This window comes from Peromyscus californicus, unplaced genomic scaffold, assembly GCF_007827085.1.
Source record: "Peromyscus californicus insignis strain IS unplaced genomic scaffold, ASM782708v3 Scaffold_19__1_contigs__length_69161282, whole genome shotgun sequence".
In the NCBI taxonomy this organism is placed as follows: Eukaryota; Metazoa; Chordata; class Mammalia; order Rodentia; family Cricetidae; genus Peromyscus; species Peromyscus californicus.
Window position 1 is genome coordinate 27,173,759 of NW_026294491.1, and position 21,533 is coordinate 27,195,291.

Genomic DNA, 21,533 nt, shown 5'->3' on the forward strand with positions numbered 1-21,533 from the left:
TTCTTGTTTATAGAACCAAAGGGCTATCCGGTGAAAGTCCTTGACTCCAGCAATCAGTCTTGGCAACAAACCTGGCTTTATCTTATGTACACGTCCTTTGTTTTTTTGAAACACACATGAAGCTCTCAAATGGCTTCTCAGGGACAGGAAACAGTGAGACTTGTTTTTTTTTCTGTTAAAAGCATTGCCCTGCCATGAGAGTCCCACGGCCATCCATCACTGCCATTAAACCACAGCTTAAGAAGCCAGCGGTCAAATTGCCTGAGTCCTAACGGTGAGAAAGTAACTAAAACTGCATGTTGAGATCCACGCAACTCCTTGTTTACCTGTAACTCCTGCAGGGACCACTTTTATTTACTATCACAATCTAGTACTTAGTACCCCCCAGCCCTTAGTAAGCCCTAATAGTTTCTTGAAATGATGCCCTTAGAAGAAAGGAGCCACAATAATTTGGAAAAAGTAAGATTAACCCAAAGCTTCTGACTTTGGGGCTTTAGAAGTTGGATTGAGAAAGAAAATTTATTTCCCTCAGATCTGTTTAAAATCGTTCTTTTTAAAAATTTATTTATTTTGCATCCTGACTGCAGCACCGCCCCCCTCCTCACTCCCACTCCTCAGCCCTCCTTTCCTCTGTCCCTTCCCCAATCCTCTATTTACTTAGAAAGGGGCAGACCTCTCCTGGGCATCAGCAAAGCATGGCATATCAATCTGCCATTAGACCAAGTGCCTCCCCCTGTATTCAGGCTGGGCAAGGCAATCCAGCACAAGGAATAGGTTCCCAAGAGCCAGCCAAAGCACCAGGGACAGCCCCTGCTCCTGTTGCCAGGAGTCCCACAAATAGACCAAGCTACACAACTGTCACGTGTTTGTAGAGGGCCTAGGTCAGTCCCATGAAGGCTCCCTGGTTGTTGGTTCAGACTCTGTGAGTTCCCATGAGCCAGGCTAGCCATTTCTGTGGGTTTTCCTGTGATGTTCCTGAACCCCTGGCTCCTACAATCCCTCCTCCTTCTCCTTCTCCTTCTCCTTAGCAGGACTCCCCGAAGTCAGCCCAATGTTTGACCATGAGTCTCTGAATCTGCCTCTATCAGTCACTAGATGAAGGCTCTCTTTTGACAACTTCTGGCCCACCCCTCTGATGCTCCTCTTTGCCCTGCCTTTCATTGGACTTGCTGCTCTCGGTGCCCACAGCCTAGACTACCAGGGACCTTCAAGCCTCCACATCTACAGTTTCTGCAACCAGGCCTGGTGATGTGTAGTGTGTGTGTCCTCATAGTTTTCCTCTTTGGTCAAAAGTAAAACTAGCTGGGTGGTGGTGGCACACACCTTTAATCCAAGCAGTCGGGAGGCAGAGGGGGGGAAAAGTAAAGCTCTAGGCAAGTTTGAACTTTCCAGGATTTTGTTAATTTAATGGTAGTTCCTAATTTTAAGTCCCTGCCCCAATTTTCGTGTGAGAATTGGTGAAACCAGTAACCTCTAACGGCTCTGCTATGTGGGGAAGAAATGCATCATGGCACCCCTGCTGGGCTTGGTAATGCCTGAGTGAAGGTTTGTCTATTTAGGAAACTTTGAGACCGGAGACCAGAAGAAGACCAAACCAAAAGTTCTTGGCGAGAACACCGGCCCCTCTCAGGCCCCTTGAGACCTGGTGTGTGATCTTGTCAGCTCCTGGACCACCAGACTGTGACAGTTCCCCAATAACCCGTCCGACTACGGGGCTTATCCCATCCTCACTGAAGGAGATTGCGCAATGCCGTGGTGACAGCATCAGGAAGCCAAGTTCCTAGAAGTCACAAAACAAGATTTTGACATGAGGGGATGTCCCTCCGTAAGAGTTCCCTTCTGGATAAGATACCGAAGGCTCCGTGACAGGGAATTCTTCAGGGAAAAAACAATTGGAGGATGAGGGATGACGAGGGTCCCCACCCCCACCCCTAAAGAAATCTATCAGTGCAGTAGCACTGTTGACGGTGAAAGCAGGCCTCTATCTGGAGTCAAGGCCAGAGCAGCAGACTCCTTGTCCCGCTCACCGCTCACCGGCCTCTGCTGCCCCGTAAGGTCCTAGCCAACGCTGATGCGGATTTTCTTCCTAAGAGCCCAGAGGGACTTTTTTTCCCTAAGTGCTTGAAAAAAAAGAACCAAGAAAAAGTAGCGTTAAGAGGATTTTCCGTTCTGTTCCTGGCAGCTGGCTCAGAAAGATGCCCCTGTTCCTACTGCTCACCTGCCTCCTCACCACCATCACCCCAGTGTCGCCCATAGGTGAGTCTGTGTCAAGAATTGGATACAATATACCTTTTTTGTGTTGCTGTTTGCTGTTGTATACTGAATGGTAGGAACTAGATGAGGAGGCCTAAAATACTGGCCTTACGGTTGTGTAAAAAAGTCCTCAACCTACAAGGATATGTGCCGTGAGAATTTTTGCTGCATGTTACTTTACCCCCCTGCCTGAGTGTCCAGAAACTCCACAGCTCTTTTGTCTCTAAACCTTCCCATGAGTTAAATAGTGCTTGGAGTATGTGTGAAAAGGAATTCTAATCTCTTTCTGGTGTAAGCACTTTAGGCTTTCAGCTTTAAGAATGGAAATGATTTTTTTCTTTTAGAGATGAGGGTAGGGCCTTTTCCTTAATGAATAAAAGGGACCGAACGTTCTGTCCCTGGAAAGGGTAAAGATCTGGATAAAATGTTTATTAAGTTTGACCTTTAAAAATATGAGTGACTATTTGCACAGACCAAGCAATTCTTAAGCTGTTTCTCTCAGGCTTGGCAGAAAACTGGCCAACGAGGATCCTTCTGGGCACGTCTGAGTAGCTCAGTATGTGACTGGGCTGGATTTGTCTCTCTGAGGTAACTTGGGCACCTTTAAGTATATACATTAAAAACAGGTTTGGGCCCTGAGGAGATATGAAAGCTACATGTAAGGCAATGTTCTGTACGGGATCCTGGGACAGGCAATGATGTAGATAAAAAGCAAGACAAGGTGAATGACTCTAGGCTTGAGTTAATACTATACCAACAGTGCCTCACTGACTGGAACACAAGAAAGGAGAGGAGAGCTGGGCGGTGGTGGCGCACGCCTTTAATCCCAGCACTCGGGTGGCAGAGCCAGGTGGACCTCTGTGAGTTCGAGGCCAGTCTGGTCTACAGAGTGAGATCCAGGACAGGCACCAAAACTATACAGAGAATCCCTGTCTCGAAAAAAACAAGAAAAAGAAAAGGAAGGAAGGAAGGAAGGGAGGAAGGAAGGAAGGAAGGAAGGAAGGAAGGAAGGAAGGAAGGAAGGAAGGAAGGAAGGAGGGGAGGTAGGATGTAAGAAGCAAGGGGTGGGGAGCTCCCAGACACAGCAAAGGTCCGGGGCTGCAGAGACTATGATCTGGACAGTTGTAGGCCTCACTGGTATACCAGCCTCCAGGATGATAAAGATGGGGACACAGATATGTCTGCTCACGTCCCGTGGTTGGTCCTTGTACAGGAGCCAAGATGCTCCCGAGTGTCCTGGTGAGCCACCGAATCTTCTAGCAGGTAGGGGGACTTTGAGGGGAACACCCGGAGCTGTTCTCTTTCAAGCCCTGAGGTTAAGGGTTGCATGAGCTAATGAGGATCCATGCGTAGAACACCACATTCTTGGCTCCACACTGAGACTAAAAACGGGATTTTACACAGAATGACCATTTGAAAAGAGTGTGGAAGCCTTTACTGTTAGAACATATCCAGTGACTGTGTTCGTGGGACGTTCTATGTGGGATTGCGCAGCCGATGGCGGGTCAGTTTCTCTTCTTCATGCCGCCATTCCTCTACCACGGGAAGGCAACTGAACTCTTCAACAGTGTAAGAAACGACCTTTAACTTGAAGGAAAACTTTAGAAATCATGGAATAGTCATAACAGGAGCTGCTGTGGATACCATTAAAGGCTGAGCGGCTAAGCATTTCTTGTAAAATTAGAGCCAAGCAGATGAGTGAGTGGGATGTCTCTATGGATTTACAATCACCTGTGGAATTGCTCTGGAAGCCTTGCTTGGCCAGAGAGCCACTGCCAGCGGGGCAGAGGAGGAGATTTTTCCCTTGGAGAGGTGAGGGAATTTGGGGACACTTCCTCCTCTTTGGAGAACACTGAATTGCCAGCTAGCACTCAGCCAGGACAGCTTAAGGACGTTTTAAAGACTTTGGGAGGAACCACAGAACTTGAAGAGAAGGTTGCTTGTACCGCCTACAGCTCTGCGAATGTCGTTTCCAGAAAGTGCAATGTCCTAATCACTTCTTTCTCCAGACTGCCCAGTTATTTCCTGCATCCACTTGCCAGGCTGCTGTGTATTGAAAGCAGCCGGCTGGAGCCTGGGTCCTTTTCCCTTTCCATGGAATGAGCTCTCCACATTCTTTATTCGGTCAGACTTCACACGGACGCAAGATGCTGACTGTCGTTTTCGCAAAAGTCATTCAGGGCCTCCCTCCTTTCTTTTCTTTTTTAATTTCCAAAAACGGGGAGCTAACTGCATCATAGCACAGTCTCCCCCATGACTGGATAGCTCAACTGCAATATGCTTTTCCGTAATCATCTGTCCTTATCTTTATATCAAAATACCTGACTCCTCTTACACTTGATCCACTTGGTATATTGATTTATTGTCTCATTCTTTTGTTCATTCAGTCTGGTGCTGGTTGGAATGCAGGGCCCCTTGCACACCAAGCTCAGGCTGGAACACTACCAGGCATGGCACAGACTTTTAATCCCAGCACTAAGGAGACAGAGACGGGGATTCCTGGGGGTCACTCACCGGACAGCCTAGCCTAATGAATGGGCCCCAGGCCAGACAGAGACCCTGTCTAACGAGAACAGAGTGAATGGCTCCTAAGGAAGGATGCCTGAGATTGACATCTAGCTACACACACGCACATACACAACACACACACACACACACAACACACATACACACCACACATACACATGACACACCCACTTTTTTGTTTGAAAAATCAAAATGTAAGACCGAGGTGGATGTAGCTGTTGGCCTTGTGACCTGAAACGCCACCAGGTGTCTCTGAGACCCCTCTCACTCCCAGCCCTAGATCCTTGCTCTGCTTATGTCAGCCTGAATGAGCCCTGGAGGAACACTGACCACCGGTTCGACGAGTCTCAAAGCCAACCCCTTTGCGACAACCATATGGATGGGGAGTGGTATCGCTTCACAGGTATGGCCGGAGATGCCATGCCCACCTTCTGCATACCAGAAAATCACTGTGGGACCCACGCCCCTGTCTGGCTCAATGGCAGCCACCCGCTGGAAAGCGATGGCATTGTGCAACGCCAGGCCTGTGCCAGCTTCAAAGGGAACTGCTGTCTGTGGAACACCACGGTGGAGGTCAAGGCCTGCCCTGGAGGCTACTACGTGTATCGGCTGGCCAAGCCCAGCGTCTGCTTCCACGTCTACTGTGGTCGTAAGTTCCTTCTGGTGCTCTCTTCCTTCCCCAGCAAGGCCACAGATGGAGTGAAAGAGAAAAGCACCATTCGAATCCAAGTTATTGTGACCTAGCTTTATATTGTGTTTGTTCATTCAAACATTATAGAATTAGAAGTGATAGATTTCCAAGAGCCCTCTGTAACCTACCTGTTGACCCATAATCAATAGGTGGACAGACAGATGCCCAGACAGCCACATGCTGCTCACAGTCATTGCTTTTCAGAAATGATAGACAATGGGAAGAGGCAATGAGACATCAATTAAGCTTATTTCTTAAATACCTTTAAGCTTATTTCTCTATCGCTAATGCCATCAAAATCCAGGGACTTTGTAAACATCCTTGATGGCAGAGCTCAAACCCAGGGCCTCACAGAAGCTGGTATCCGCAGCTCCTGTGTACACTTTGGAGATTCCACAGTGGAGCATGACCTCCCCCTTAGTCCCTAGCTCATAGGCAGTGATGTTTCTAATTTGCTGAAGTCCTCGGGCCACCAGTGGGCCACTCCCACTCTGTAGCTGGGAGTTGGTTATCTGAAAGGCCCAAAGCTGCCCCCTGAACAGCTGATCTCTCCCCACTGGGTGATGTAGCCCTGAACCATGAGAAGTGTCAGGATAGTGTTCTGGGAATTTGGAGCCCGTGGCTGAAGAGGAGACTTCAGGAGACTACTCAAAAGAGAGGGCCCCCTGAGTCTCCCTACTCACAGAAGGAAATCGTTGTTCTTTCATAGATTTTTATGACATCTGTGACGAGGACTGCCATGACAGCTGCTTGGACACCACCGAGTGCGCATGCGCTCCGGGAACCTCGCTGGGCCCAGATGGACAGACATGCTTTGGTAAGAACTACTCACCAGGTGGAAATGAGCCCTCAGGAATGAAGAGACCATTCAGGGCCCTGCTGCCAGCCCAGTTAGTCTCTGAGCATTTGCAATTGAGCTTGTCATTATTGGTCACAATTGAAATGAGTTACAAGCTCGTGCTACGATCAGGAGCAGTCTGCAACCATACTGTGGCTCTAGTGGCCGCTGGTTCCTTATGGTTATGGGGATATTGAAAAGTGGCCAGTGTGGCCATACTTTCAGGAGGGGAGGCTAAAATCTTCTTAGACTATGGATTAGCCTATAGAAAAGTGTCTGTCGTAAATCAAACAGTGAAGGGGGAGATGAATAGGAATCTCACTTACACAACTTAAGCAAAACATAGCTCTCTGAACAGATTAAAAAAAAAGGAGAGAGAGAGAGAAAGAGAGAGAGAGAGCAAAAGAAAAGAGTAGCCCACATGCCTGAGGATCTGAATCTTAATTTTACCACATTTTAATATAAAAACTGACTTTTGATTCAGCCATTGGCAAACAAAAAATGCCCGGGATAACTCAAATGACTAAATTTTGTCTGTTTTTATCAACTGTAAGTACAGATTAAATGTTTCTGCTGAAAATTGGCATCCATTAAGGTGTGGTGCATTCCTGTAACTCTAGCGCTGAGGAGGCTGAGGCAGGAAAATGGTGAGTTCAAGACCACCCTGAGCTACATAGACAAGACTGTCTCAAAAAAAAAAAAATGGAAGATTTGATATTCAAATTGAAATGTGTTATAATGTCATTTCAAAGTAGGTTCCAAAAACATGTATTATTTTCTTAAGCATATTTCCTTTAGGTAAATATAAAAATGCAAATATTGGTTTTTCAAGACAGGCTTTCTTCGTGTAGCCTTAGCTGTCCCGGAACTCAGTCTGTAGACCAGGCTGGCCTTGAACTCAGAGATCTACCTGCCTCTGCCTCCCAAGTTCTGGGATTAAAGGTATGTGCTACCACTGCCCAGCAATGCAAATATACTTTTATTTATTGGCTTTTTCTTTTTGCAATAAAGATGGCATGCCATCACACCTATCTCTTCCTGACACTGTTTATGGCTTGGACATCTTTGCCTATTAAAAGCCCCAAGTTCCTACTAAGTGCCAAGGGCTTCAGCAAGATGACGGTAGACAGACTTCTGTGTTTATGTACACAGGTCAATTTTAGTTTATATTTAGTTTTTGTGTAAATGAAACAGTTTTAAATTTTTGTTCCACTCATTTGCTGTGTATATACGTAGGTCACGGACAACTCTCCAGATATGGGTCTCCCTTTCCATCAAGCTGGTCCCAGGATCAAACTTAGGTGGTCAGGGTTGGCAGCAAGCACTTTTACTGAGCTAGCCCAACAGTTTTAATTATTTCTTTAATTAGTTTTTTTCAGGCAGAAGGGAGAGAGTAAGAAAATCACAAAGCAGATACACATGTACCCAGATGTAACTATAGTTAAAATTTGTTTCCATTCTTTTTTTTTTTTTTTGGTTTTTGGAGACAGGGTTTCTCTGTGTAGCTTTGCACCTTTCCTGGAACTCACTTGGTAGTCCAGGCTGGCCTCGAACTCACAGAGATCCGCCTGGCTCTGCCTCCCGAGTGCTGGGATTAAAGGCGTGCGCCACCACCGCCCAGCTCCATTCTTTTAAAATAAAAATAGAGGGCTGGAGAGATGGCTCAGAGGTTAAGAGCACTGACTGTTCCTCCAGAGGTCTTGAGTTCAATTCCTAGCAACCACATGGTGGCTCACAACCATATGTAATGGGATCTGGTGCCCTCTTCTGGCCTGCAGACACACATGCAGACAGAACATTGTATACATAATAAATAAATAAATCTTTTTTTAAAAAAATGAAAATAGAATTTTGATGTTCAAACCAAGCCATCTTGCTGGACTGCACCATCCTCTGCCATCCCCTGGGGTTGGCTGCATGCTCGAATGTCAGCCTGTTTCCTTCCCACCCCATCTCTATGTTTTATTATTGCTGTGTGGATGCACCCCACTGTACCATACAGAATTATTCCATCTGTACTGAAAATTAACGTACAAACGACACCTCACTCCATAGGCAACGTTTTCTCTAGGGTGTCAACATACAGATGGAATTGCTAGAGGTCAAGATTCCTACACTGGCTAAAAATAGCAGCCCTGTGTAACGGTAGCCTAAATAAGTAGAAGTTCATTTCTTCCTCACATTAAAAAATAAAAATCAAAAGAAGAAGCAGTCTCAAGGGTAAGGAGGCCAGGAGGAAGCCTTAGCATGGGTGTGGCCACACCTGCTGCCCGGGAGCTGCTGGCCTCCCGGCCTCCCTGGTGCAGGTAGTGGAGTGGAGATCAGGGCCCAGTTACAATCATGCTCTAGACAGGCCTGGTGGCACACAGCTGGAATCCCAGCCTTGGAATGTGGAAAAGGGAAGATCAGGAATTCAAGGCCAGCCTCTTCTGCATAGTGCATTCTGGACCATCCTGGGCTACATGCAATTCCCATCTTGTCTACTGTCGTTTTTACTTCTGCCAGCTATACATGTTGGCTTCTTTTCAGTTGTGATTTATTTGGTTCCTTTTATTTCTTTCATTTTTTTTTTCTAGTTTAAAAAAATTCTTGTATGGTTTTCTGGATTGTTCTTTTATTACCAGTTCAAAGCCTCCATCCATGCTTCAACCTTGCAGTCCACAGGCCCAGTGGTTCCATCCTATGAATGTGTATCTCTCTCTCTTTGGGCCTCCAGCAGGGAGCCTCCTAAATTGCTGTTGTATTTTCAAGGGAATCCGTGGCTGATATGTAGAACTGAATTGTATTGCAAAATAAAATAAAATAAAAAATAAAAAAAAACCAGCGGGAAGGAGTCACACCATACAACAGGGCCCACGTAGGAGGTCTATCGAGAGGAGGGGAGAGAAGAGTCAGAGAAGGGGGCAGAGACCGGTCCCTGGGTTCAAGGAAGAGGAAGAGAGAGAGAGAGACAGAGAGAGAGACAGAGAGAGAGACAGAGAGAGAGCCAGGAGGTGTATAAGGCACGTACAGGAAACCTAGCAAATGCGCACAGGAGTTACTTTTAGTGTCTGCAGCTGAGGTACATCCTGTCAGGGCACTGGGGGCAGGCCAGTACAGACGCCTAAATGCTGACAACGGCTACTTGCAGCAGAGTTCTACTCTCAGTTTTATTGAAATGTGTATTAGTTCTTGTTAACTATAATGAAATTGCTGACACTCAGTAGGTTACAAAGAAAAAGAAGCTTAGTTCACAATTCAAGGAGGGTCAATGGTATGTTGTCAACATTGGCTCAGCTCCAGGGAAGGCCTGGTGGGAGGTGATATACCAGGAATACAAGCAAAGACAGGAAGGCGGCGAGAACAGGGATCCCACAAGAACCACATTGGTCACCTCCAATGGCAGTGTTCCCGACTACTCCACTACGCCTTGCCTCTCAAAGGCCTGCCCACCACTTCATCACATCACACTGGAGGCCAAACTTCCAATACGTGAACCTTAGGGCTTGCTTAAATCATACCCAAACCCTAAGAGGGAGGGACCTATTCCAGGGCTCTGGGTGTTAAGTGGAGCTCCGCCCAGCTCATCTCCTTCCTGAGTCCAAAACCGTGTTCTGATACACTGTGAGCATTTTAGCTCCAGCCCTTGACTCACATCCTGAATCCAGGTTCCTTCCAAGGAAATAAGACATACTTTACTCTCAGCTTCCTTTTCTCTGTAGGAGAGAGATGACATTTATTGTCCATTTTTATGTTTTTTACAACAAGAATCCGTACATAGTTAATCAGATGTTTTATAGAATGAAACCATTTCTTAAATATAATGTGAAAATATTTCAAAAGAAATTTTTTTTGAGACAGGGTATCACTATGTAGCCCTGGTTGTTGTGGAGCTCACTATGTAGACAAATCTGGCCTCCAACTCACAGAAATCCACCTGTTTGTGCCTCTCAAGTGCTGGGATTAACGGTATGTGCCACCACCACACCCAGCTGAGACGATTTCAATTTTTAAAGTCGGTGTTTGAGGGTGGTTTGTCATGCAGAACAGAAGAGACTGTCTCTCACACTATTTTGCTAGATGTTTCCTTCTGCACTGTAAGCTCCTTTATATTTAAAACAAAATATAATTTATAACCTTGCATTTAACAATTTTTCATGACCTCATTGGAGAAAGAGGAATTCCTAAAAACAAACAAGCTTACCCAGCACACAAAAGGAACCTCATCCCTCCCAATAGCCTCACCTTATTACATTTATGTATTTATTGTGCATGCATGCTCATGTGCCATGCTGTGCATGTGAAAGTCACAGGACGACCTCCTGATGTGAGCGCTCAGCTTCCACCAAGTGTGTCCTGCTCAAACTCGGCCTGTCAGGGTTAGCAAAAAGCGCCTCTAGCTGCTGAGCCATCTTGCCAGCCCCAGAGTTCTGCCCTGAAGGATAGGAACTCACAGGCGCTCAGGCACCTTCTGCTCAACCAATGGTCAAACAGCTTGGCTGGGGAGACCAGCCCCCCCCCCCCCATGGGTCCATGCTGATTCACAGTAGGGGACAGGAGTATCCTACAGCTTCTGAGAAGAGGTGGGGACTCGATTCATTCGGTTCCGGGGCTGGGGGACAGCCATGGGGCGGTGACGTGATTTCCCTTCTACAGATGAAAACGAATGTGAGCAGAACAATGGTGGCTGTAGTGAGATCTGCGTCAACCTCAAAAACTCACACCGCTGTGCGTGTGGGGCTGGCCGCGTGCTGAGGAGCGATGGGAAAACCTGCGAAGGTGAGACTGGGTAAGGAGGGTAGGCAAACCCAGAGTCCAAAGGGAGCCACATTTGGAAAGCTGCCCCGGCCGTAGAGGCGAATAACAGTTTGTCAGCATAAGGCAGCGACAAGGGGTTCGTGGGGACTGGGGGTGCTTAAGCTGTGGACAGAATTCAGTATTGATTTTGTCTTCAAGACTGAAGAGGAGTGGGTTTTGCAAGAAGTGGAACGCTGTGGGGAAACTAACGTGGAGTAATACTCATTTTTCTCAAACTTCAGTGTGCCCCCAAATCCCATAGGATCTTGTTAAGGTGCAGATTCGGACTGAGTGGTGTGGGGTCAAGCTGAGGTGACTGTGTTTCTAGATAATGACTAGGTGCCTGAGGCTGCTGGCAAGAAGCTCTGAGTGGCGTCGTGGAGCAGAGCATGCTCTACAGCTCTCAACCTTCCTGGGCCTGAGACTGGCCTCCCACCCAGCCCCCACCGGACCTCTTGTGGGCGGGGAAGTCTGCTTCAGTGGGCTGGGATGGGGCCTCAGAACTTAGAATTTTAACAACTTCCATGGGTGATTTTTATTGTCTTAGAAATTTGAGAAACTGCTTTTACACGAAGTCATGTTTTCCTTTGTGTTGGGGGAGATTCATATATTTTTAGAGATAAAATTATTTACTTAAAAATTTTAGGCTTATTTATTTTATTTTATGTATATGAGTATTTTGCCTGCATGTGTGTATGTATACATACATGCATGCCTGGTGTCCATTGGGGTCAGAAGAGGGTGTTGGAGCTCCTGGAACTGGAGTTACTGATGGTTGTGAGCCACCATGTGGATGCTGGGAAAAGAAAAACAAGTGCTCTTAACACTGATCCATCGCTCCTGTCCACAAATAATCTTTTTTAAAAAAGATTAATTTCTTTTTATGTGTGTGGGTATTTTGTCTGCATGGATGTCTGTGCCCCATGTGCATATCTGGTGCTCAAAGAGTCCAGAAAAGTGTGTCAGAGCACCTGTAACTAGAGTTACAGATGGTTGTGAGCCACTATGCGGGTGCTGGGAATCCAACCCAGGTCTTCTGGAAGAGCAGCCAGTGCTCTTAACCACTGGGCCACCTCCCTAACTCCATTGTCTACTTTTAATAACAGAGATGCTGTGTGTACACGGCTTAGTAACCAAAAACTTATTGATGTATTTCAAGGAATTGAAATGAAATTGTCTATTATTACCCTCTTACTTCTTAAATGATATAGCATTTCACATAGTTATGGGATACTAGGTATGATTCAGTAATCTGCCACTGTTTTGTGGGACTCAGGTCGTGCGCTTGTTACAGCTAAAGTGACATCATATCTGTTTTCACAAATCTGAGGTCCCGTAGCGTTCTCTGCAGAGTGTGCCATGGAGAGGTAAATGGCATAGTTGTTATTATTTACAGAGGACACATGATTTGTCCTTCAGGAGAATTGAACTTGTGTATACTTGTGTATTAATAGAGCTCTAAATCCTATATTAAAATTTGTTGTATTCTCGGCACATTCAAGATAATAAAATATCATCCCAAAGAGAAAAATTATGAGTCGTGTCCAACAAAGTCTGCATTATTAATGCAGAGAACGTTAACTGGAGCACTAAATTGCTGTCCTTATAACAAGGCTAAATTATTTTAAATTTTATTGAATAAGGATAATGTGTGGAATCTTCCCTAAATCTTAATAATTTTGTGTAATAATTTTTGCATATTTTAATAGTAATAAAATATTCCTTGAAGAACATTTGTAATTATTCATGAGCACTTTATTGAGACTATTATGGTTAATACTCATATAACCTTAAAGCCTAATAACCATAACTGAAAAATATTTAGCAAATGATAAAAATTTTATGTGTCCATATGAGCAATACTTTAGGAATACTGTTTCTATTTATAACATTTAACTTTTTTTGAAAGACTAAATGTATTTGTTTCTTTAGTGCGGCTATTAAATGGTTATAGCTTTTTAAAAATTAATTATACTTTTAAATTTTTAAGTAAATTTGAATAGTTTATGATATAAATAAGAAACTAGAGAAAAGTAAAGGGGAGAATGCAAATGATCCTCAATCTCTGTCGCTAGGTAGTTCCACTCTGAACATTTCACTCCACCATCCCGAGGGGCTGAAATCCTTTAAGGCAATTTGGATTTTTTTGGTCTATTTTTTCTTTTGCATTTTTACATCTGAAAATGTTCAGTGTGATCAGTTAGGGTTACCCCTTCATCTTACAAACATTGAAATTGCAACTTAGAGAAATAAAATGATTTCAGAAAGGTCATTTTGCAGGTGGAGGCAGCAGGGTGCTGACTGAGTGTGGTGAGCACCTCAGTGATCCCCAGTACTGAAGGATCCCCAGCCTTCTATTAGAAAGGAAAACACATGTTAATGTTGGTATTTTTGTTTTGAGAGAGAGGCTCTTTTTATGTACCCTCAGCTGGCCTGGTACTTGATATGTAGACCAACCCGCCTCTGCCTCCAAAGTGCTGGGATTAAAGACGTATGCCACCACTGCTCGGCCCTACTCAATCGCTTTTTATCCATCAGTATGTCTATAACATTTTAACTTATATGAATATATTAAATGGTACAACAGTTAAGAAATGACTTTTGGGTCTTAGTCATAAATATTCATGACCTCACTCTAATCATGAGAAAAACATGGGAGAAATTGAGAGACCCTCTACAAAATGCCTGGAGCGCCTCGGGAAGTGTTGCTGTGGATGGAGGGTCAGGCCACTCTTGGTGGTCACAGCCTTTAATGGGTGTTTTCTGGGTTTGCCTCATGTTTCACTTACCACATTAGAGCACAGGGATTCTGCCATGAATCCAGAATCATGTCTGGTGATTAACGCTAGGATTCCTGCAGCAGAGGGTCTCATGGTGACTCGTTTTTTTTTGTTGTTGTTGTTGGTTTCTTTTTTTTTTTTTTTGGTTCCCTCTGCAGACATTGAAGGATGCCACAATAACAATGGCGGCTGCAGCCATGCTTGCGTTGGATCTGAGAGGGGCTACCAGTGCGAGTGTCCCAGGGGCTTGGTACTGTCTGAAGACAGCCACACCTGCCAAGGTAGACAGACCCTCTATGTCTTTCTCAATGAGATGTCTGTAAATTCATTACGCGACTTTGTCCAAGTTAAAGGATAGACTGCAAGGTTTGACTCTCTGTGGATCCACACACCCTCCCCCACTCAACCTTTGCCCTCCCTCCTCCAAGACTGTCAGCTTCTTATCTTTCAGAACACTGACTCTGAGCACCATGAGCTCCTGAGTCACCATTCTGGGGTGTGATGGCTCATATCTGTAATCTCAGCACTTGGGAGGTGGAGACCAGAGCCCTGCCTGAGAGCAAGGCCAACCTGAGCTACACAGTGAGACCTTGTCTCAAAAACAGACAGGAGTGAAAGAAGGTCTCTTTTTTTTTTTAAAGTCAAAAAACGCTAACTTTCCTTTGCTGTTTGCCTCTGAGTTCTCTGATTTCTATAGCCAACGGTACAACTACTCCTCAATTTGGAAGTATTGACCCAGTCCTTATTCAACAGTTTCATGGGCCCAAACTAGCTTGAAGGATGATGAATGATGGATTCTTCCCCCATTGATATGTTCTGAGAACGGTTTTCTAGTTCTTGGTGTCTGGGATAATAATTCCAGCAGCTAGCAAACAGTGACCAAGCTTCTCCCGTTTCTCATTTCTTTGTGCATCTCTTTGCTGAGATGTGTGTTCACAGGTGGGCATGGAGTTGGGGGGGCAGGGAGGCGGGGCAGGGGGTGCGGTGGGGAGAGGGGGCGGGTTCTGGCAGGACCCAGTCCCCTTCAGGGTGTTTGCAGGGTCAGAGGACATGAGGGCAGGAATGCTACAGAAAAGCAAACTCTTTTTATTATTAAATTCAAGTGGAATTTATAGTCAGAGTTTACCGTTTATTGAGTCGCTCAAGGACAATTTGGAAGGTTTCCAGAGTGCAGGAACACTGTTTATCACCTGTTTAATGGGGCAGTAATTAATGGTCAAAACACAGCAGGTCTGTTGTGCCATTTAAACCCATGTCAGCAGTGTCTTTCCTGGGCTGCCAGTAAACTGTGTTGGCATTAAAGTTCATCCTTGGGGTGTCTCACTCCATGGAATCATGCGAGCCACACTTTGGACAGGCGTTTGTTGAGCTGAAGCTTAATCACACTATTGCCTGCTAAAAGGAACATGTGATTTGAGGAGCACCATTGACCATAATCTTGGGAGTTAGTGATACCGATTGTGTTCATCAACTTGCTTCCAGCCCTTTCCTGGAGGAAGGAACAGAAAGTGCAGGTTGTGTGAAGGAGAAAGCATTCCCCTAGAAGCCTTCCTTAGCCTTTCCCCCAAGACAGGTTTCATGTTCTAACAGAATCCCCTCTCACACAGTCCCCGTGTTGTGCAAGTCCAACGCCATCGAAGTGAGTGTCCCCAGGGAGCTGGTTGGTGGCCTGGAGCTCTTCCTGACCAACAACTCCTGCCGAGGAGTGTCCAATGGCACCCACGTCAACATCGTCTTCTCCCTCAAGACCTGCGGTACAGTGGTTGATGTAGGTTCCCGAGTGGACACTTAGGGAATGACCCAAATTCCCTACTTGGGAAGGCAGTTGACAGAGGGCGTAAAGTGTGGCTTGTGTCAATGAGATAGGTTCCCATAAAAATTCTGAGCTCCAAACATCCTCTGCCCTGCACCATGGTCCTGGAACTGTGAGGTATGGAATGAATAACTCAGCCATCCCTGTTCTTACACAGCCCTGAGCAACCTGTATGCAAGGTGTTTTCCTACATCACCTCCAGTGGTACCAAGAGGCAGGATCCACTCTCTGTAGTCAATTATTTGGAGACTAGGGATGATAGGGACCAAAGGGCTGGTGGTTCATTTGTGACAGGCTGAGGTTAAAAGGTTTATGGTTTGTTTTTGTTTTTGTTTTTTCCAAACATGCTCACACCCTCATACTGGAAACTCAGAGGGTTCCCGCCTGTTAGGAAGCTCACAGCAGTACTGAGATGTCAACACATAAAATGTAAATAAGGGCTGGGCTGTCCGACACGTGACAGGGACTCCAGGAGTCCATGAAAAGGACGTGTGTAGCTCCCACAAGCAAAGAGGCAAAGAACCTTTTGATGAGGAACACGGGAACAGAATCTTAAGGGATTCTCCAGGTCCATGCTAGGGAAAATTCCTTGCAGCCTGCCCTGCAAGGAATCCTCACCAGAAAACGACACTGGAAAGGACCTGGGGTCGAGATCGCTTCCAAAGGCCTGGCTTGTGTGGTCGGGAGAAATAGCAGGTCTGAGTCCACAAAAATGGGACTCAGCTGGGGGCTGTGATCCCGCAGTGTGCAAGATGGGTGATGTACAGAGGACTGCTTACAGGTCAGTGCAGAGGCCTTAGTGGTCATTTATGAGTCCTGAGAAGTGAGTCAGAGGGCTGATCGCTGTGGGTGAGATTCAAGGTAGCTCCTGAGGAACAGCGGTTCCCTGTTGAGGCAAGCTGTGTGGATTGTTTCTGTGGATAACCTGATAGAATAGCCGGTAACTGGCGGTACCACTCCCAGGGTAAACAGCTGAAAATCCTCAGCACCAATGCGGGTGCAGATTCGGGAGGAATCCAGGCATGCTTAGAAACAGCGAGATCCTACATCTGGAACTCCTGCCGAGAGAGCATGTGGTGCTTGTCCTCTTCGGGATGCCAGAGCTTGGGCTTTGCTGGTTCTCTCCCTAGATCAGTTTTCATGCCTAATGCACCCGAGCGATGCCTGGGCCAACCAAGAAGTAGCCAGCATGCTGGCTTAGTCTGACTGTCTTACTAACCCACAAGAAGAGAAAGGGCTTGATTCACTTGAGGCCAGCCTGGGCAACATAAACAGCCCCCCATCTCAAAACGCACGCACTCAAACCCAAGCTCTTCTGGCGGAAGGAACAAAATCTGTGATGTTTGACATATCAGGTGTTTGGAGGATGTTAAGGTAAGAAGAGAGGTAACTAGAAATAAATCTCACAATCTCCGTTCACCTCGGACGGGCACAGGTGGTGAATGACAAAATCGTGGCCAGCAACCTCGTGACAGGTCTGCCCAAGCAGACCCCTGGGAGCAGCGGGGACATCATCATTCGGACCAGCGAACTGCTGATCCCGGTGACCTGTGAGTTCCCACGGCTGTACACTATCTCTGAAGGATACGTGCCCAACCTGCGCAATGCGCCTCTGGAAATCAGGAGCCGAAACCACGGCATCTTCCCCTTCACGCTGGAGATATTCAAGGACCACGAGTTCGAGGAGCCGTACAGGGAGACTCTGCCCACACTCAAGCTTCGCGACTCACTCTACTTCGGAATTGAGCCCCTGGTGCACGTGAGCGGCCTGGAGAGCCTGGTGGAGAGCTGCTTCGCCACGCCCACTGCCAAGATGGATGAGATACTCAAGTACTACCTGATCCAGGACGGGTGAGCACTGCCTCGCTCTGTGTGTGTGTGTGTGTGTGTGTATGTGTGTGTGTGTGTGTGTGTGTGTGTGTGTAATATATTATATATTATATTTTCATAATAAGTAACTCTGTTTACTGATAATAAATGATAAAAATAATTTAATTGCAATTATTCTATTTTTTAAATTATTACATAATTTTTAAAAAGCAGATTTGAGGTACAACTGAATTTGATCATAAAACATAGAGAATAATTTTATACTTGAAATGCCTACAGAATGCCTAGGAAGAAGTTCAGTGGGGCCACTAGAAATGTGTGGTTGTCTCAAGAACAAAGTCAGACCTACAGGCAAAGGACATGTGACTAGGATAGGCTAACTTGCTCAGAGGGGCCAGAAGTCAGGGAGGGGGAGGGCTGTGGGAGACACTGAACCAGCTCATGGAGACTCCACTTTCAGGAAGTTTGATCGTGGGGACTGGGAAAATGGCTCAGTGCTTGAAGTGCCTGTCACAAGGGTGAGGACATGAGTTCAGATCCCTAGAACCCAGAAGCCCACTGCACCTGGGTTAAACAGTCTACCTAATCTATGAGTTCCAGGTTCCGTGAAAGACCCTGTCTACCTAATCTATGAGTTCCAGGCTCAGTGACAGACCCTGTCTACCTAATCTATGAGCTCCAGGGTGAGAGACCCTGTCTACCTAATCTATGAGCTCCAGGGTGAGAAACCCTGTCTACCTAATCTATGAGCTCCAGGGTGAGAGATCCTGCCTCAATAATTAAGGTGGAGAGAGACTGAGAAAAACACCTGACATTGACCTCTCACCTCCACACATGCACACATGTGTACCCACATGGACACGTACATACACCCATATGAACATGAACATACATCACACATACATACACACAAAAATAAAAGTAAGAAATGAAGTTGGTAGTGTTGCAAAGAGAAGAAATTCTTGGTTGATTCTGGGGAACAAATATCGAGATTTCGGTGGCATCACCGAAAGGTTGGGGTTTGTGAGTATGTGGTGGCATCAATAAAAATCTAACTGCTCCCCAAATTCTTATCAAGGTTTTGTTCTTCCTTGGCCTAATGGCAGCTGGGACACATCTCCAGTGGTCAGGAACTGCAGCCTCCTGAATGGGAGAAGGGTCGAGTGTGTGCCACACAACATTTCTCCGGTTCTTCCCTTCCCTTATTGGCCCAGTTCCCCTGGAAGTTTCTAGTCTGCTTCAGCTTCTAGTTTTCCTCTCACCACAGCTACTCCTCATGCAGCTCTCAGTGCCTTGAACAGTGGGTTCAGAGTCCTTGGTGCATTGAGATCAGCTTGGAAGCCGATGCCTTTACACTCGCTGGGGATGAGTCACCTGCTGTCTCAATGCTGGGGAAATCTGCTTATCTATATGTTATTTGGACTCCAGGTGAAGGACTGTTACCTTCTGTTAGATAGTTCAAAGAAGCTGTGCTGTTTCCCCCTTGATCCTTAGTACATACAAAAGAGAAAAATATCTCTGTGTGTGTGTGAGCATTCATGTACATGCACACATGCACAAAGATACAAAATGGGACAAATCACACAAAGGTAGTCTTGGCTTCTCAGGAGAAAATGTGCATTAATACCTAAAACCACAGCCTTAGCATGTCAGTTAATGTGTCCCTTCTCCAGTTGACCATGACAGGAACCTCCTAGCAATGTGTCAAACTGACCTAAGACAAAGACCACAGACTGTGAAAGGGCAGCTTGCTGTTACATTTGGGAAAAGAAGTGAAACCATTTGAGGCCAGTTGTCACCTGAGAAGCTTAAATGTGTGTGCACAGATGGTTCATTGCCCTTTGTACCCCCTCCTGAGGCTTGTGTCCCTTATAGGAAATGGGTGTTAAGTTAAAGAAGAGCCTTCTCACACTGGTAACCATATTAACCCAGATTCCAACAATAGATCACCAATGGAAAGACAACCTTAGTAGCCAAGGGTCTCTCTGAAACACATTTTGGTGCTTCTAACACATGAAGCCCTTAGTCAAGCAAGAAGTGCTGTCTTCTCTGAGGCTCCATGGATGAAGGATGGGAAGACATGGTACTTAGCCCTACTTAACGAGGTCTGAAGATGCCTTTGACAGGAGGGGATGCCATTCACCCTTAATTCTTACAAGGCTGGCATGCAGCCCAGCACGCTCCACCCACTCTCCCTCTCTCTGGGCCAAATGCCTTAGCCGGGATTGTTTCCTACCCTATGGAGGCGATCAAGTCTGACACACAATCTGTCCCACTTTCAGCTGTGTCTCCGATGACTCAGTGAAGCAGTACTCATCCCGGGATCACCTAGCAAAGCACTTCCAGGTCCCCGTCTTCAAGTTTGTGGGCAAAGATCACAAGGTAAGCTGAACACCTTTGTCTCACAGCCCCATGCCCAAGCCGTCCTTCTCATTGTCTTGATGTGTTGACATTCTAAGAGCCTGCGGTTCGCTTCTGCTATCCTCTGGGGGAATATAGTTCAACTGGCTATCGAGAAACTTAATGCTCATACATGTTACGGTTGCCTGCCCCACCCAACTCCTGTGTAAAATGACTCTGCACAGAGAATATTTTAAGACCCTAATTTAAAATCTTTGTGGGCAGATAAGGGGGAAAAGCCAATGTTACTGTCAGTTCAACGAATAATTTAGACAGGAATCTCACAGAACGGCAGCAATGGCCTGGGAAGAGACTAGAACTCACAATGCTAATCATAGGACACAATAATATGGAATGTTCCCCATGGAATGTGTGGCAAACAACCAATTACAAAGCCATAGGAAGTGAACAGCGACAGTATAAATTGAATTTTTTTGAAGTAAGCTAGTATGCCATAATCGTTAACTCAGCATATGACTTTGTCTAGATACGTTGTTGGCAATGTCACAAAAACAAAACAGTTTGCTGGGTATGTTTATCGAACGTGGTCATAAGAGGGGGAAAGGGGCCCCCAAAGAAGCATAACCAGGGGGCTACACTGTATCAATGTAGTACAACGTTAAGCAGTTTTTAAAATTATGAACATGAGAAAAGCAGGCATGCAGAAAGTGTCATAAGAGCATGTGTATGCATGGGTCAAGATGGCAAGGGGCTGTCCCAAGGGGCTGGGGGTGACCACATGGAGCTTTGGCTGCTGTTACCAGTGTTGAAACACAGCCCAAACGAAGCACAACAGAGCAGCATTCTTTTCCACGTTGCCGCTAAGTGTCCTTTCAAGCTGTTTTGTTGTTCCAGAACTCCAGCTCAGTAGCTGAACCTGCCCTAGGCAGATCCTTCTGGAAAGGACGCACTCCTTTACAACAGGAGTCCTTGACCCCAGTGTTACTCCAGCCCAGGAACTGACATGTTAATGTCAGGAGACATGCTTCCCTAAGGTCTCTTCGGCATGCCAAAGTTGTGGGCCTAGGTTTTGAGGTCACCCACGTGGCTCCCTCCCAACTTGGCCACATTTCTCAACTTGTAGACTGGGCAATTTCCTTTTCCTAAGTCTCACTTTCCTGTCCATAAATACAAGACTGTCACTGCCACCTCAAGTTGTTGCTGCCATGGCCAAGGTGGCACTTGGGGAACATGGGGTACTGTGTGTGGCTCTCAGTCGTCGCCTACTGTGACAGTTGGCACCCCAGCTTTTCCATCATTACCTTCCTTCCAGGAGGTATTTCTTCACTGCCGTGTCCTTGTTTGTGGGGTTCTGGATGAACGCTCCCGCTGTGCCCAGGGATGCCACCGGCGAGTCCGTCGTGAGGTGAGGGAAGACGAGGACTCTGCTGGGCTGCGGAGCCAGACACTGACGGGCGGCCCCATCACCATCGACTGGCAGGACTAGTCCCTGCTTCCAGCCGCCCTCCTCTCTGGAATGTCTTCCTAGGTCCTCTGAGAGCGGCAGAGAACCTCCCAGAACACCTGGCTTCTTTAAACCATATACTGTGAGTTTAGACAACCCCTCCTACCACATGAAAGGATTGATTAGCTGGTTTTGTCCCTGGCTTTTGTCACTACTGACCC

At 46.3% G+C, this 21,533-nt stretch overlaps 1 protein-coding gene across 2 annotated transcripts; it reads left to right on the forward strand.

Annotated features, from left to right (window-relative positions):
* Positions 1–551: 551 nt before the first annotated feature.
* On the forward strand, positions 552–21,361 carry Oit3 (oncoprotein induced transcript 3). Of its 2 annotated transcripts, XM_052744939.1 has the most exons (10): positions 552–1,257; positions 1,560–2,256; positions 5,054–5,428; positions 6,180–6,287; positions 10,944–11,066; positions 14,023–14,145; positions 15,472–15,632; positions 17,113–17,528; positions 19,790–19,889; positions 21,181–21,361. In XM_052744939.1, exons 2-10 carry the CDS (start codon positions 2,196–2,198, stop codon positions 21,352–21,354), a joined length of 1,641 nt encoding a protein of 546 aa, XP_052600899.1. In that variant the 5' UTR covers positions 552–1,257; positions 1,560–2,195; the 3' UTR covers positions 21,355–21,361. The 2 variants fall into 2 exon arrangements, with proteins under 2 accessions (XP_052600899.1, XP_052600898.1); XM_052744938.1 differs by having other exon boundaries at positions 552–2,256.
* Positions 21,362–21,533: the final 172 nt, after the last annotated feature.